Source organism: Pygocentrus nattereri, chromosome 26 (assembly GCF_015220715.1).
Source record: "Pygocentrus nattereri isolate fPygNat1 chromosome 26, fPygNat1.pri, whole genome shotgun sequence".
NCBI lineage: Eukaryota > Metazoa > Chordata > Actinopteri > Characiformes > Serrasalmidae > Pygocentrus > Pygocentrus nattereri.
Window position 1 is genome coordinate 25,230,784 of NC_051236.1, and position 14,112 is coordinate 25,244,895.

Here is a 14,112-nt window from a genome sequence, read left to right on the forward strand (position 1 = left end):
GCTGGAGGCGTTAGTGACCAAAGCTAATACTGAGTGCTCAGTGTAGGATTTGTAACAACAGTGGGCCGAATCTTACCCTGACTTTCAATTACCAGTGGAGGCCAGCTATCCATGGATTCCAGGAAAGCACAAAGGTTTTCCAGGGAAGATCTAAAGTAAAACAAGGTGCAATGATGTAAGACCTTTAATTCAGATAGTATTACTTATATAACCAATGTCTTATAAGTCAATACAAGATATTTTTATGACAATTGTTTTCGTACTGCTTGTGTTGAATAGGAATTCACTGGTCATTTTATAAGGAAAATCCACCTCACATCTACACTCATTGTCTATTTGATCAGGTCCACTTACCAAATAAATGCATTCTGTACTTCTATAATTACACGTCATAGTCTATCTGTTTCTCTACATAGGCTGCTAGCCCTTCTTTACCCCATTCGTCATTGATTAAGCCCACAGGACCACCACTGAATAGGTATTACTAACGCACTAATCAAAAATATGCAGCCAACAGCATGCTGACCACTGATGAAGGACTAAACAACAAACAGCACTGACCACCATGCATTCCACGCTAATGATGGTTTGGTGCTGATTTAGCTGTTTAGCCAGCATGCTCATGCTGGTTGAGCACAACATATGCTGGCTTTGCTGGTGACCAGCTGTACTGTACAGCAGCAGATGAGCTTTCAGCTCTAACTTTACATCCACAAGTTGGATCAACAAGGCAAGAGTTTTTTATAGAGTGGACAGTGAGTGGACACAGTGTTAAAAATCTCCAGCAGCACTACTGTGTCAGTGCAACAAACACATACTACCACCACGTCAGCGTCACTGATGCACCACCTGCTCTGGGTGCTCCTATATGGTAAGTGGAGCTGATAAAGCTGACAATGAGTGTAGATACAAGGTAGGTGAACATCAGGGTGATCATATTTAGGTTTTCAAAAAAAGAGGACACAGGGCAGAAGGGAAGCACTGTAGAAAGCAAATGCCAACATGAAAGCAAAGCCAAAGCCTGGACATTTTAGGCAGTTTAGAAATCCTGTCCAGACATGTACATATGTCCTTAAAGGAGTCAATTTATCTACTGAAAGTGTCTTATTCCATTTGCAGATAGTTTAGCTTTATTAAAGCATCATTTCTTAAAATAAGTAAAATTATCTGCTAATGAAATCATCATCATCATCATCATCATCACCATCGCTAACCGCTCAGTCCAGATAGGGACGCGGTCAGCTAATGAAATAAAACATCTAATTTTCAATATTTAGGTAAGATATACAATGCAAAGATATAATTTTTTGGCAGTTCATGTCCTGGAAAAAAGATGTATGGTCACTCTGGTGTACATGTTATATGGACCTTCTACCACATTAGTTCAGTCCATATATATTTACAGTCACTACGCTCTAATCTATTTAAACCCAAGGCATTCATTTAGATAGCAGTAAGTTGAATATATACAAAATCAACCAAAATATACATTTGTAAAAACAACAATTTTTACTATTTACTATACTATTTTTTAATATATTTTTTCAATTTTATTTTTCAAAGATCTTTTGCAAAGTCTTAGTTTAGCAACATCCCTGCATTTTTAAGCAGGAAGTGAGACTGTATCCCTGTCCCTCAAGGCCACACGGTGAGCAGTTAGAACCCACTGGTTTGAGTGAATGTCTTCTGAAGTCTGAAAATCAGTGTAACATTAAGAATTGTCACTACCAAAACACATATTTCTGCTTTTAAGTAAATTTTTGTGTGTATTTATGAAAAATATGTTGTTGTGTGTACAGCTGTTCAAAGCTCAACATGTACTGGCTAGCATTTTTGAGTTATGCTCTAGCATCACTACTGAACCAGTCACTACTGAAACAGTCGTTCCAGTCATTTGTTTAATAAAATAAACATAACTGAGGTATAGAGTCACTATAAAAACTATTTTAGTCTAAAGTCCAAGCCTGTGAAAAGTCCAAAATGGGTTCTCAACTCTGACTCTGAACCAGTTCAGTAGAATGATCCATATCGGAATGTAAAAATGCAGAAGTTAGCAGATGTAGGGAAACCGATAACCATTACTCTATTGCTCACATATTCCAGGCTTCCATACAACATCTGAGACAGAACCATCTAAAACTATCCTCCCAGATGACTGAAAGCGGTTTCTCTCCCCCAGCTCCTTCTTTTCTTTCCTCTCCTCCTGCCTCGCTCCTACTCTGGACGGTCTACCAGCTCTCCAATCACTTCCAGATGACTCCAGCTTGACCTTGGAAGATAAATTAAATCAGATACGTGCGTTTATTTTTATGATTGTTGTGATACCGAGGAGCTATTTCCTGGGAGGTGAGCTGTCTGGCAAGATGATGTTTGTGTGGGAAGAGAAAGTGGCCATTTTCCAGATGGATAGAGGCTCCCTGGATGGGTTAGGGTAGAAGCAGGTGGGGGTACACTCAGTACACTAAGAGTCGAAAACAACATGACAATAGAACTTTGTCTCACAATCAGCAAAAGACTACAACTGATTCCAACTGGACCTGTGCAGTGCATCATCAAACCAACATTCAAAGGAGGATGACTAAGTAATCTAAGCTTAGTGTCTTTGATTACCTGCTAATTACACAGAAACCTAATTTAGCTGTAAGCTCTATTGAAAAAATAGCCATCTTATGTGCCATATCATGAAATAATTGGTAGTCTAGCATTGCACTCAGTCTAATCAGTTTGATATTTTTCAGATGTTGTGAACTCACCGTTCTTTTTGTGTTTTCATCTATCAGGGCTCTTGCACAACAATACTCAGCACACACTATGAAAACACATCTTAGAACGATTGGGAATCTCCCACAGTGATAAAGAAACCCCGACTGCTAGCATATCCACTGACGTAGGCTAATAAATACAGACGCGATATTTAGCTTGCTTTGTTACCTACTTCGCTTTCTTCCATATTAGCTGGTTAGGAGGTAAAAACATCTCAGAGTTTACCTTCAAATTTCTGCTCAAAGCCCTTTTTTTCCTCCCACCTTCAAGATGTATAATCAGATGGGGATTTTCCTAGTCCAGGGGTCAGCAACCAAAGCCATTTTGTCCTTTCAACAAAAATCAAACCACCTTAGGAGTCACAACATTTTACCACGTCCATTTTACCATTGTCGCTGTAAACATATCTGTAAACAAATCTCACTATGTGCTGATGTAGTATAAATATAGTATATATGTGTCTCAACGTTTGACTTTTTACGAGGCTGAAGTCGCTTCTTCATCTCCAGTTTCTCGTTTGAATTTTTAAATGGTGAAAGAATGTCACTGCTGTGCTATTTATTTGGAAGCTGACTTCAGGAAGAGATGCCGACTTTAGGAAGAGAAGCCGACTTGAGAAAGAGAAGCCGACTTTAGGGAGAGAAGCCGACTTTAGGGAGAGAAGCCGACTTCAGGAAGAGAAGCCGACTTCAGGGAGAGAAGCCGACTTTAGGGAGAGAAGCCGACTTTAGGGAGAGAAGCCGACTTCAGGGAGGGAAGCCGACTTCAGGGAGAGAAGCCGACTTCAGGAAGAGAAGCTGACTTTGGAAAGAAAAGCTGACTTTGGAAAGAGAAGCCGACTTGAGAAAGAGAAGCCGACTTCAGAAAGAGAAGCCGACTTTAGGGAGAGAAGCCGACTTTAGGGAGAGAAGCCGACTTCAGGAAGAGAAGCCGACTTCAGGAAGAGAAGCTGACTTCAGGGAGAGAAGCCGACTTCAGGAAGAGAAGCTGACTTTGGAAAGAGAAGCTGACTTGAGAAAGAGAAGCCGACATCAGAAAGAGAAGCCGAGTTCAGGGAGAGAAGCCGACTTCAGAAAGAGAAGCCGACTTCAGAAAGAGAAGCCGACATCAGAAAGAGAAGCTGACTTGAGCTTGTGTTGGAGAGTTTCTTGTTGTGGATTAAGCGTATCAGGAAACCAGCTGGAGTGATTCTAAATGCAGTAGGAACCGACATCTTTAAATGATTGATGTTCGTCTTAAATCTTTCTCTTTGCCTCGTCGTCGCTACTAGCTAGGCCGGACTGTTGTCTGTGTTGCTATGGTGACCAGTAGTCTGCGCGCTAACCTTCAGGGTTGAAGGGTGAAATAGGAGATGTAGGCTACACGAACTCCAGAGTTTAAGACCATTAATTTTTAAAACTGTCAGTATGTTCAGCAGGGCTTTACTGCAAAAAAGCTGTATGGACAGCAAAAAAAGCTGCACGTTGCCGACCCCTGGACTAGGAAAATTGTACTCTTAAAAAACAATGGTTCTTCACGAGTTCTTTAGTAAAGAAAATGGTTCTACATGGAGCCATGAACATTCAAAGAACACTGCATGGTGAAATGGTTCTTCAAATTGATGGAGAATGTGCTGCAGATGGTTCTATATAGAACCTTTTTAAAAATAGTTCTATGTAGCACCAAAAATGGTTCTTCTCTTGTTGCAAGCTTGATATTCTGATAATAGAAGAACCCTTTTTGTTGTTATATAGAACCCTATGCAGCGCATTCTTCCTCACCCTTTTACAATGCAAAGAACCCTTTAACCATACAAATGGCTCTTTGAGTGTTCATGGTTCTGTATAGAACAATTTTCCCTACTAAAGAAACATCTTTTTAAGGTGGCATGTATACAACAGCTATAGTGCTGGTTTAATGTTTCATTTAGGCTAGAGCGAGAAAGAGAAAGAGAAATCCCCAACTTTCCTGTACCCGCTCCTGCTGGTGCCTGGTGCACAGACAGCAGAGGAGGAGCAGGGGGAGTCTCTGAAACATAACTCTAAGAAATTGCTTAGTTTTTTTTAAGCATATTTCTGGCTTCACAAATGGCGCTCAGAAAAATGCTGCTATAGATACTGTCATAGTGCTTCTTGTGTGACAAGACTAGATAGTATGACTAGATAGCAATCCTTCACAGGTGAAAGGCAGGATTTCAGAGAACATCCATATTCCCCTCCTGTCAGCCTTATCTCAGCGCCGAAGCTTCTTGTTCACCTGCATTCGGTTTGTAGATAGAGTGAACCCTGACGCACTGTAGCTGTATATTCCACACTGTGGTTCCGTTTTTAAGGATTCTACCCTGTTATTTGAACAGGAATGTAGACAGTTTGGTTTTATCAGCTAAATCCAGCATTATATAAGAGCAAAGCTCACCCAAGCTCTACAGCTTCCCAATGAATAAATGAATGTTTGGCTACCTCAAGGTCTAGATCAGTACTCAAGGAAAAACAAACCCATGTCAGTAGGGAAATAACCCTGATGGCTGGAATTCTAGGATCAAACCAATAACATTATTGTTAAACTGATCAGTATCTTACAGCTTAGATCTCTTGGCCAAACTGGAGCAGCAGCAAAATAGTGCTTTGCTGACAAGGAGAAAGTACTTTCCATTAGTTTTGGCCAGCCGCTCTAATAGCTGTGGTCTGAACTATGTACTGAAGGCCTGCCACAAACAGAAGTGATAATCCGGATTATTAAAACGCATTTGAAGCAGAAGAGGGAGAAAAACAGTGATTATTATTAAAGCAGCATGACAATTAAATCAGCAGGACAATACAGATATACTACAGTAAAATACCACTGACATCAGGGGCTGTGGACAAGGAGGAGATACAATCCTTGAGATGACTGCAGAAGAGTGCTATAAATGTGTTTTCATGTGAAAGCAGAGAAACGTGGAAAACATTAACTGAAGAAATATCGAGAGAGACAACAGGTGAAAAAATACTGGTTGACCAGCTCTGATTAGTTCTAACAGAGGCTGTGAAAAAGGCAGATGTGCGGCAGTGAATAAATGTGAGTGAGAGAAAAAGGAATAAAGAGAAAGTGAGACTTTTACCTTTAATGTCAGTTAAGGTAAATACATTTTAGTAGTACTTTAGGAGCATTTCTATTGGTCCATTCATCAAGACATTTTCAGACAATATAAAGGGCAGCTGCTGTGCTCAAATGCACAAAAATAAAGCCTTTTATTTAAGGGATCTATTTAAAATAAAATTAACCAGATGTCATAGGAACTAATGAAATTGTTCAGTATTTAGTGTGTCCACAGCTTCCAAAATGTTTTTCTTTGTCTAATTTCTTTTCTCAGTAATGGCTTCTTGACAGCTACACATCCTTTCAGACCCACGGCACTGAAATGTCTTCTCACAGTGGAGGGACAGACAGAAACACCTGTGGACTTTTCAGATTTGAGGCAAGAGAGGAGCTTGATATTCTTCCGTTTCTCTTCTCTGAAATTTTCTCTGAAGTTTTTCGAACTCCAATTTGGGGTTTACATATCGCTGTTGTCGGAACAAAACCTTGTATCTCCATTTTTGACGTTTTTCAGTTTTTGACACAATTTGAAAGTCCCTGTTACCCTTTACATTGCGTGTAAATTTCATGAAGAATGGACTAAAAGAAATAAACCCAAAATGACTGAAAAAAATCTGGTTCTATTGACTTACATTCAAAGTAAAGTAGGTTTTGTCCTTCTCCTGTGAAGTTACCATTTTGAAGATACTATGTTTTGCTCTGACAACAGCGATATGCATGTATATTCACCAATCTGGCATATTATGACCACCTCCTTCCCTTTACCCTGTTCTTCAGTGGTCATGACCCCCCATGGAGCCTCACAGAGCAGGTACTATTTGGGTGGTGGATCATTCTCAACACTGCAGTAGCACTGACATGTTGGTGGTGTGTTAGTGTGTGTTGTGCTGGTATGAGTGGATCAGACACAGCAGTGCTGCTGGAGCTTTTAAACACTGTGTCTCAACACTCCGTGTCCACTCTGACAGTCACCTACCTTGTCAGTCCACCTTGTAGATGTAAAGTCAGAGACGACAGCTCGTCTGCTGCTGCACAGCTTGTGTTGGTCATCCTCTAGTCCTTCATCAGTGGTCACAGGACGCTGCCCCAAGGACGCTGAGGAAGTTGATTGGTGGACTATTCTCTGTCTAGCAGTGACACTGAGGTGTTTGAAAACTCCAGCAGCACTGCTGTGTCTGATCCACTCAGACCAGCACAACACACACTAACACACCAACACCATGTCAGTGCTACTGCAGTGCTGAGAATGATTCACCATCCAAATAGTACCTGTTCTGTGAGGGTCCAAAGGTGTCTTGACCACTGGAGAACAGGGTAAAAGTGGGCTAACAAAATATGCAGAGAAACAGATGGACTACAGTCTAACTGTAGAACTACAAAGTGCACCAGATAAACCTGAATGATCACTGGTCATAATGTTATGCCTGATCGGGGTGTGTGTGTGTGTGTGTGTGTGTGTGTGTGTGTGTGTGTGTGTGTGTGTGTGTATGTATGTATATATATATATATATATATATATATATATATATATATATATATATATATATATATATACACACACACACACACACACACACACACACACACAGGCATATGCTTAGGGACAGGGAGAGGCAGAGTAAAAGGGGTGGGGGATGGGGGGGGGTGTTGTAAGGAGACAGTAGGAGACATCAATAGCTCCATAGATCAGCTTGTGCTGACTTTCTCAATCTCTCAGTGCATCAGCACAGACTGTGAAGCAGAGCATCACTCACTGGAGAAAGAGAGAGACAGAGGCAGGCTGAATACAGGCATCCACTCTGCATCCATCCAATGGGCTTTAAGACAAACATGTTTTATGGATTTTCTGAGAACAAGCCACCATACACCTACTAGCCCCTTACGATACAAATGCCTTATTTTCTCATCCCAGTGGGACAGACCATAAAGGGTGGCTTTACAATTACGGTAGCTCTGGTGGTCCTGTTTTATGCCAGTAACTCAGTGCCATAGGGATCATGGAAACTGCGAGTGCAGATATCTGACGTTTAAACGGCTCACAGTTTGGAGGCCTGCCCTCTCAGGGGAGAACAACCCATGCGATTTGATAATTACGTTTAATGTGTGGTTTTTCTTGATAAGCTGCCAAACTTCACCATGGAAAGTTCTCTAATGAGGGAGTTTTATGTCCTTATGCTTCAGCAACTTTAAAGATTATTAACAATTACAACAGCAATTTTCATGCCTGTTTTTAAAACCCAGACAGACCCAGTTTTCCTGTTTGGGATTAGACACGGGAATAGCACCATCAGTATGCTTTAAACCCAAACACAATCAGCTTGCTGGACTGCAGTGTAAACGACCACACAGTTATGTGTAGAAAGCAGAAGCCTTCCTCATTATTCCTAAAGGCAGGAATAACAGTAGGTTGAGGAATGTCAGTATTTGCTCTTTCTAGTGACTGTTGGTGGACAGTTCCATCAGTTTCATTGGACTGTATGGCTAGTATACGAGTATAACTGTGTTCATGGCTGAGGACTAAAAACCACCAGTTGCTTTGACTCAAAGCAGTAAAATAAAAGTTTTACGCTTATTGTAAATATTTTCTTTCTAAGATAAGAGACGCCATCCACTGGGCCTTTCTGACTCTGTTCAAAGCAGTCTATCAGGCATCTACAGTGATGACAGCGCCCTCTCCTGTCCAAAGGCAGCAATAACAGCAACAAAGATACACAAAATGATAGTAAGCCATTATTACAACTCAGTCATATTGATAGTAGATGTTCATAACAGTGAAGCACATACTTTAATCCAAATGATCACAAAAAGCTGCACGTTTACAGTTTAATGGTTTTATCTTTACAAAAGAGGTAACACTGCAGATGTTCCTACAGACGCCATAAAAAAAAAATCTGAAAACAGTGTTTCATATAGTCATCTATATATTGAAAAGTACAAGTAATAATTAATATTAATAATTTTAATATAACAATAGCACAAATGACAATGACAACTGTAATAAAAGTGGATCAAAAGTGACATTTTAAGTAAATAACATTAAAGAATCAGGTAACAGAAACAAAATCAGCTGAAAGGTCCATTCTACTGTACGTCAAACACTTACAGTAAGTGCTATTTGTTTTAAGCTTTATAAAATACATCAACAAGCAGGAAGCATTTTTATTTCCTTCAAGGAAAAGTACTATAAAATAAGTTACAGTACAGTGAATTTGTCTAAACTGACTTTGTTCCCGTCTTCCAGCCTTACGTAAGCACAAACAATGAAATTTCAGAAGTACATTGTACAGGAGTAAAAAGATAATTTGTTCTCTTATAAAACAACCGTTTTCCCCTTTTCAACATTCGGGGAGAATCAGCCAAGATGTCAATAATTACACAAAATATCGGTGTACATGTGTGCATTAGTAAAACCACACACACGCACGCTCGGTCACGCGAGCATACACACACACACACACACGCACGCACGCACACACTGTTTTGTACAGCTTTCCGCAGCTTTCTGTTGAAACTTGCATATTCATATTTTCATTTTATTCTTTGTGCTGTAATAACTACATGGTTGTTCTAATTACTTCATGGGCTTGGATACAAAAAATACAAATACTTCATATCTGATAGTATGGCATCCAGGAGGGGAGTCACACATCGTCGGCTGGCAGAGGGGGGATGTTGAACCTTGGTCTGGTGAAGAAAGCCATCTTCTCTCTGTTACAGAAACAGCTCATGGTCACTCTCTGTGAGACACTAAATAACATTTACATTTACAGCATTTGGCTGACGCTCTTATCCAGAGCGACTTACAATTTGATCATTTTACACAGGTAGGCCAAGGTGGTGTTAGGAGTCTTGCCCAAGGACTCTATTGGTATATAACCCAAGGTATAAGATTTCACTATCCACAGTATATACTGGAACAAATCATACGTAGGTCACCAAGAACTTTTAGAAGACACGCTAATCTCAGTATCCCAGTAATACAGAAATATCCTGTCCCGACTGATTTACTGTGAGCTGTAGTGTTGGCGCTCACCTGAAGGTCTGCACAGGGAGCGGCTCTTTGTGGCTCTGGCCTCTCATCTGTAGCACTTCTTTAGAGGCCTTCCTCAACCTTCTCTCAGCAGCTTCCTCCTGCCTCTGCTCCTGTCTGGTCTGTTTCGCCTGAGAGAGAGGGTGGCAGGGGGAGAATAAGAGGCTCAGTTATACGCCTGATTTCTCAAAAGCATTTACAATTCCTGTAATGTGAATTGGTCAATGACTGAGTGACACAGACAATAGTTATTCATAGTTATAGTTATTCATTATTCACATTCCCCCACCCCTCCTAAGAATGATCATACGCCAGGTTTCTGTAATATTTTGAAGACAAATGTTTGTAATATTGCTCTCTTTGACCAGCCAATCCTCAAACTATTCTTTTTAATTTTGTGCTGGTTTGGGTTAGGGCTGAGCAGGCACATGTACAGATATTCTGAGGGGGCAGGTGCTCAAGTGGGGGAAAAACATTAATTAAACTTAAATTTATAAGATACTGCAGACACTCCTATCAAGACAGATAGTCTAATCATGTTTCAGAGGAAACGTAATATTAAGAATTTACTCAAACACTAGCGTTATGCTCGATGTACAGTTATGCTGACTCGCACTGTGTGTAGCTAAAATTTTGCAGGTGTGCATGTTGTAGCCTGTGCAAGTTATTCCTTCTCTGCATAACCTTTCACTCTCAACACAGATGTGTATGTGCATCTTTTCAGATGTATAAATGAGCCTTAAGAGATGTGCATGTACTCAACATATTTCAAACGGCTGTCAATTTGAAGGAAAATGCTTACGTCTAGGCTCTTGTTGCAGAACAGCAGCACGTCTTCCCAACCACAACTAACCACAACAGGTTCCACACATTTTAGCTCCAAGGTTTATGTAAACATAAAAGCAGCTTACATCCAGTTTCAGCTTTGCATCATGTGAGAATGTTGAGATGTGGAGTTTGTCCCTTAGTATTTACAAGTCATATAGTGTTTGACCAGGTTACTAAAAAGCAACTGAGTGGAAATAATAACCAAATCAAAAACCAATATTCTATCAGCAGCCACAGTAAGATGGATGAACTACATGCACCTGCGCTCATGGGCAGGTGTAACTGAGTCAATACCTGTCTCTGGGCTTCGCGCAGGAGGGTGCGTAAGCGCTCGTCTCGCAGGACCCAGTGGGGCAGCTCTGCGGGGCCGCGGGGGGTCGGCTCCTCCAGCCGCAGCTTCAATTCCCGCAGCGCTGTCAGCTCCTCACTCAGCTGCCTCTGCCGTGTCCGGCACGCCTGGAGGTCCAGCTCCAGATCCAGAGAGGTACGTGTGGGCTGCTCGGCCAGGGAGGAACGGTGAGGCTGCTGCACGTGAACCACAGTGAAAAAAAGCATTGAGAATTCACACATTAGGGTTTCTACAATGTTTTTCCACATTATAAATGTAAATATTTAAAACAAATATTTAATAACCTGTACTTTATAGATAGTATTTGCAAAATCCAGATAAAGCATCAAGCTGAAATGTTGATATCTCGTTAGCAATAAGCAGTAAGGCACAAGTGAGTAATAGCTATATACATATCTATGTTTGTTGGGGTTAAACACCTTTAACTTGGACTTCGTTTATACCTTCCCACTTCAAATGACTAGTATCTAGATTGTATACTGATAAGAATTTAGGAACATGCATTTACCCATGGTAGTCAAATTAGTCTGACTGAAATCTGATCGCTGTGTGGAATGGAATATCCAGCCAATCGACACGCGGCAACTAATCACCAATTGTCTGTATGCTCAGTGGCTCTGGTGGTTTGTTTTGCACAGTTGTGTCTAATACTGCTTTTAAGCATTTTGTTTTGGCTGGTCTCCAACCACATGCATGATTATCCATCTCACAGACACTGATCATCTGCCCACTGACATACTGCATGGGGAGCAGTTTCAGTTGTACTGGGAGGGGTTGACTGTCAAATGTGTCTTGGAGAGATGGATGCGTTTCCACTGCTATAACGTGGATCAAATGTGTCTCAGATCACCTCCGAAAGTGCTTTGAATGATCGGATTTTTATCTGTTTTAAATGTGTCTTGGGTGCGTTTACACTTGGCTTTGCCTCATCCACATATAATCCTGATACTCAAGACACATGAAGTGACCAGGTGTAAACAGGGTCTTGATGTTGGCTTTCTGTGAAGTTCTCTGAGCCCTGCTAATGTTGTGGTGTTCACAGCGTGCATTGTAAAGCTTGCACTTTAAGAGATCTAGACATAAATAGATTGACTGACTTTTGGCAATGTCATTTGTTTATCATAAACAACTGTCAATACTTGAAATATTCTAGGGCAAAACTACAGAACTCCTCCTTCACTTGACTACCTGTGACAAAATTATGAGACCTTAGCCATAGGAAGATCAAAGTTTTCCCTGATTATTCTCACCATTCAAAGAGTTCTCCTTCGCTGGCTCAGACAGCCAAGATACTAAAAATGCATACACTCGGTTTTTTGTTGCTGCTGTTACTATAACCATCAACTTTGCAGCACACCATCGCTATATTTCATCTTTATTAACCAACAGTGTACAAACGGTGGCTCTACAGGTGCTGCTGTCACTGATGGTATGTCAACAATATGGTGGCAGCAACATATGTGGTGTCAACTGAATACTATTTCAAGACTCCCAATGCAGCGTTCTAGCCACAAGCAAATACTAGCCACAAGCTAACATGAAGTCACAATATAACAACACAGTATGTTGAGATATAAACAACGTTTCTTTATTTATTTATTTTTTTTTAAGTTTCTTTGTTCATTTTGCTCCAAACAGGTCTTCTGCTGAGTTTAATTGCAGCCTTAATTATATTCACTTGGTTACCAAGAGACTGGATTAACTGAATCAAAGTAGGAGTTTGTAAATAATTTGTGGCCAATGTATGTGACTGTCAGACTACTTGGGCTTTTCAGATATACAAGCATATGCAAAAGTTTGGTAAGTAATTTGATATGAATGGTTCAAACTTTTTGCACAACTGCAATACATTGGATTTACAGTAAATCACTGCAAAACAAATGTAATACTGGGAATATTGTGGAAAAATGTTTTTTGCTAAACTGTCAATAAACATTTGTGCTGTGTATCAATGAATTTTGAAAATGCTTCCATACTGCAATGCACAAACAGCAAATACACTAATAATTCCTGTACAAATGAATATCAATCTTTTGCACACCTGTTTGTATCTCAGGGTTCTTCTCTCCAGAGTGTTTCTAATGAACGGCGACTTCTTTGGCAGAGTGGAGCTGTCACTGTCACTGCGGTACAGCTGAGAGAGAGAAGAGAGAGGAGAGAGAGAGAGAAAGACAGAGACAGAGACAGAGACAGAGAGAGAGAGAGAGAGAGAGAGAGAGAGAGAGAGAGAGAGAGAGAGAGAGAGAGAGAGAGAGAGACAGACAGAGAGGAGAGAGAGAGAGGGGAGAGAGAGAGAGGAGAGAGAGAGAGGAGAGAGAGAGGAGAGAGAGAGGAGAGAGAGAGGAGAGACAGACAGAGAGAGAGGAGAGAGAGAGGAGAGACAGACAGAGAGAGAGGAGAGAGACAGAGACAGACAGAGAGAGAGGAGAGAGACAGAGAGGAGAGAGACAGAGAGAGAGAGAGAGAGAGAGAGAGAGAGAGAGAGAGAGAGAGAGAGAGAGAGAGAGAGAGAGAGAGAGAGAGAAGACAGACAGACAGACAGACAGACAGACAGACAGAGACAGAGACAGAGACAGAGACTGAGTTAAGAGAGCATAGGCAGATCTAGCATGTGTGCCTGATTAAGAAAGAGTGCCACTCACTCTGCAGACGTACTGGCTGCGAGCTCCTGGTGAGAACGTGTGCGAGCGGGCTAAAGTGCTGCTGCGCAGGAACGGAGGGGCGTGGCCCCAGCGCCCCGGCCGCTCCTTAGGCTGCATCCGTATCAGCTCTGTGTTGGTTGCCTTGTCAACCTGGGAGCATTTCAAGTGTGAGTGTGTTTCTAAAAAGTGGAAAACACTTTAACCAAGATAGAGACTGGTTTAATACAAGTTGGGAAGCTATTTTTTAAAAACATGGCAAAGCAACATTTACAAGACCACTGGCCTTCTAAATCATTAAGTTCCTTCTAACTGCCCCGGTCATATAATACTTATTCACTTTCTCCAGCTGCAAAGCCCGAAAGGACACTTCTCTGGGGTCCATCTTCATTTTTAACTTTATTTCTTTCACACTTCTTTTCAATTATACCTCATCTTAATACTGT

The 14,112-nt window shown here is 41.0% G+C and overlaps 1 protein-coding gene across 3 annotated transcripts in view; it reads right to left on the reverse strand.

Moving 5' to 3' along the window:
* Window positions 1-8,586: 8,586 nt before the first annotated feature.
* The window catches only part of wwc3 (WWC family member 3), a 62,417-nt gene continuing 56,891 nt past the window's right edge, over window positions 8,587-14,112 (reverse strand). For 2 of the 3 annotated variants that reach the window (XM_037535110.1, XM_017698157.2), the window contains exons 19-23: window positions 13,670-13,819; window positions 13,069-13,161; window positions 10,973-11,203; window positions 9,854-9,981; window positions 8,587-9,528 (exon numbers count right to left, since the gene is read on the reverse strand). In XM_037535110.1, coding sequence (XP_037391007.1) covers window positions 9,462-9,528; window positions 9,854-9,981; window positions 10,973-11,203; window positions 13,069-13,161; window positions 13,670-13,819 — 669 coding nt within the window. In that variant the 3' untranslated portion in view covers window positions 8,587-9,461. The remainder of the gene's footprint in view (window positions 9,529-9,853; window positions 9,982-10,972; window positions 11,204-13,068; window positions 13,162-13,669; window positions 13,820-14,112) is intronic. The other variant, XM_017698158.2, reaches the window with a different exon arrangement.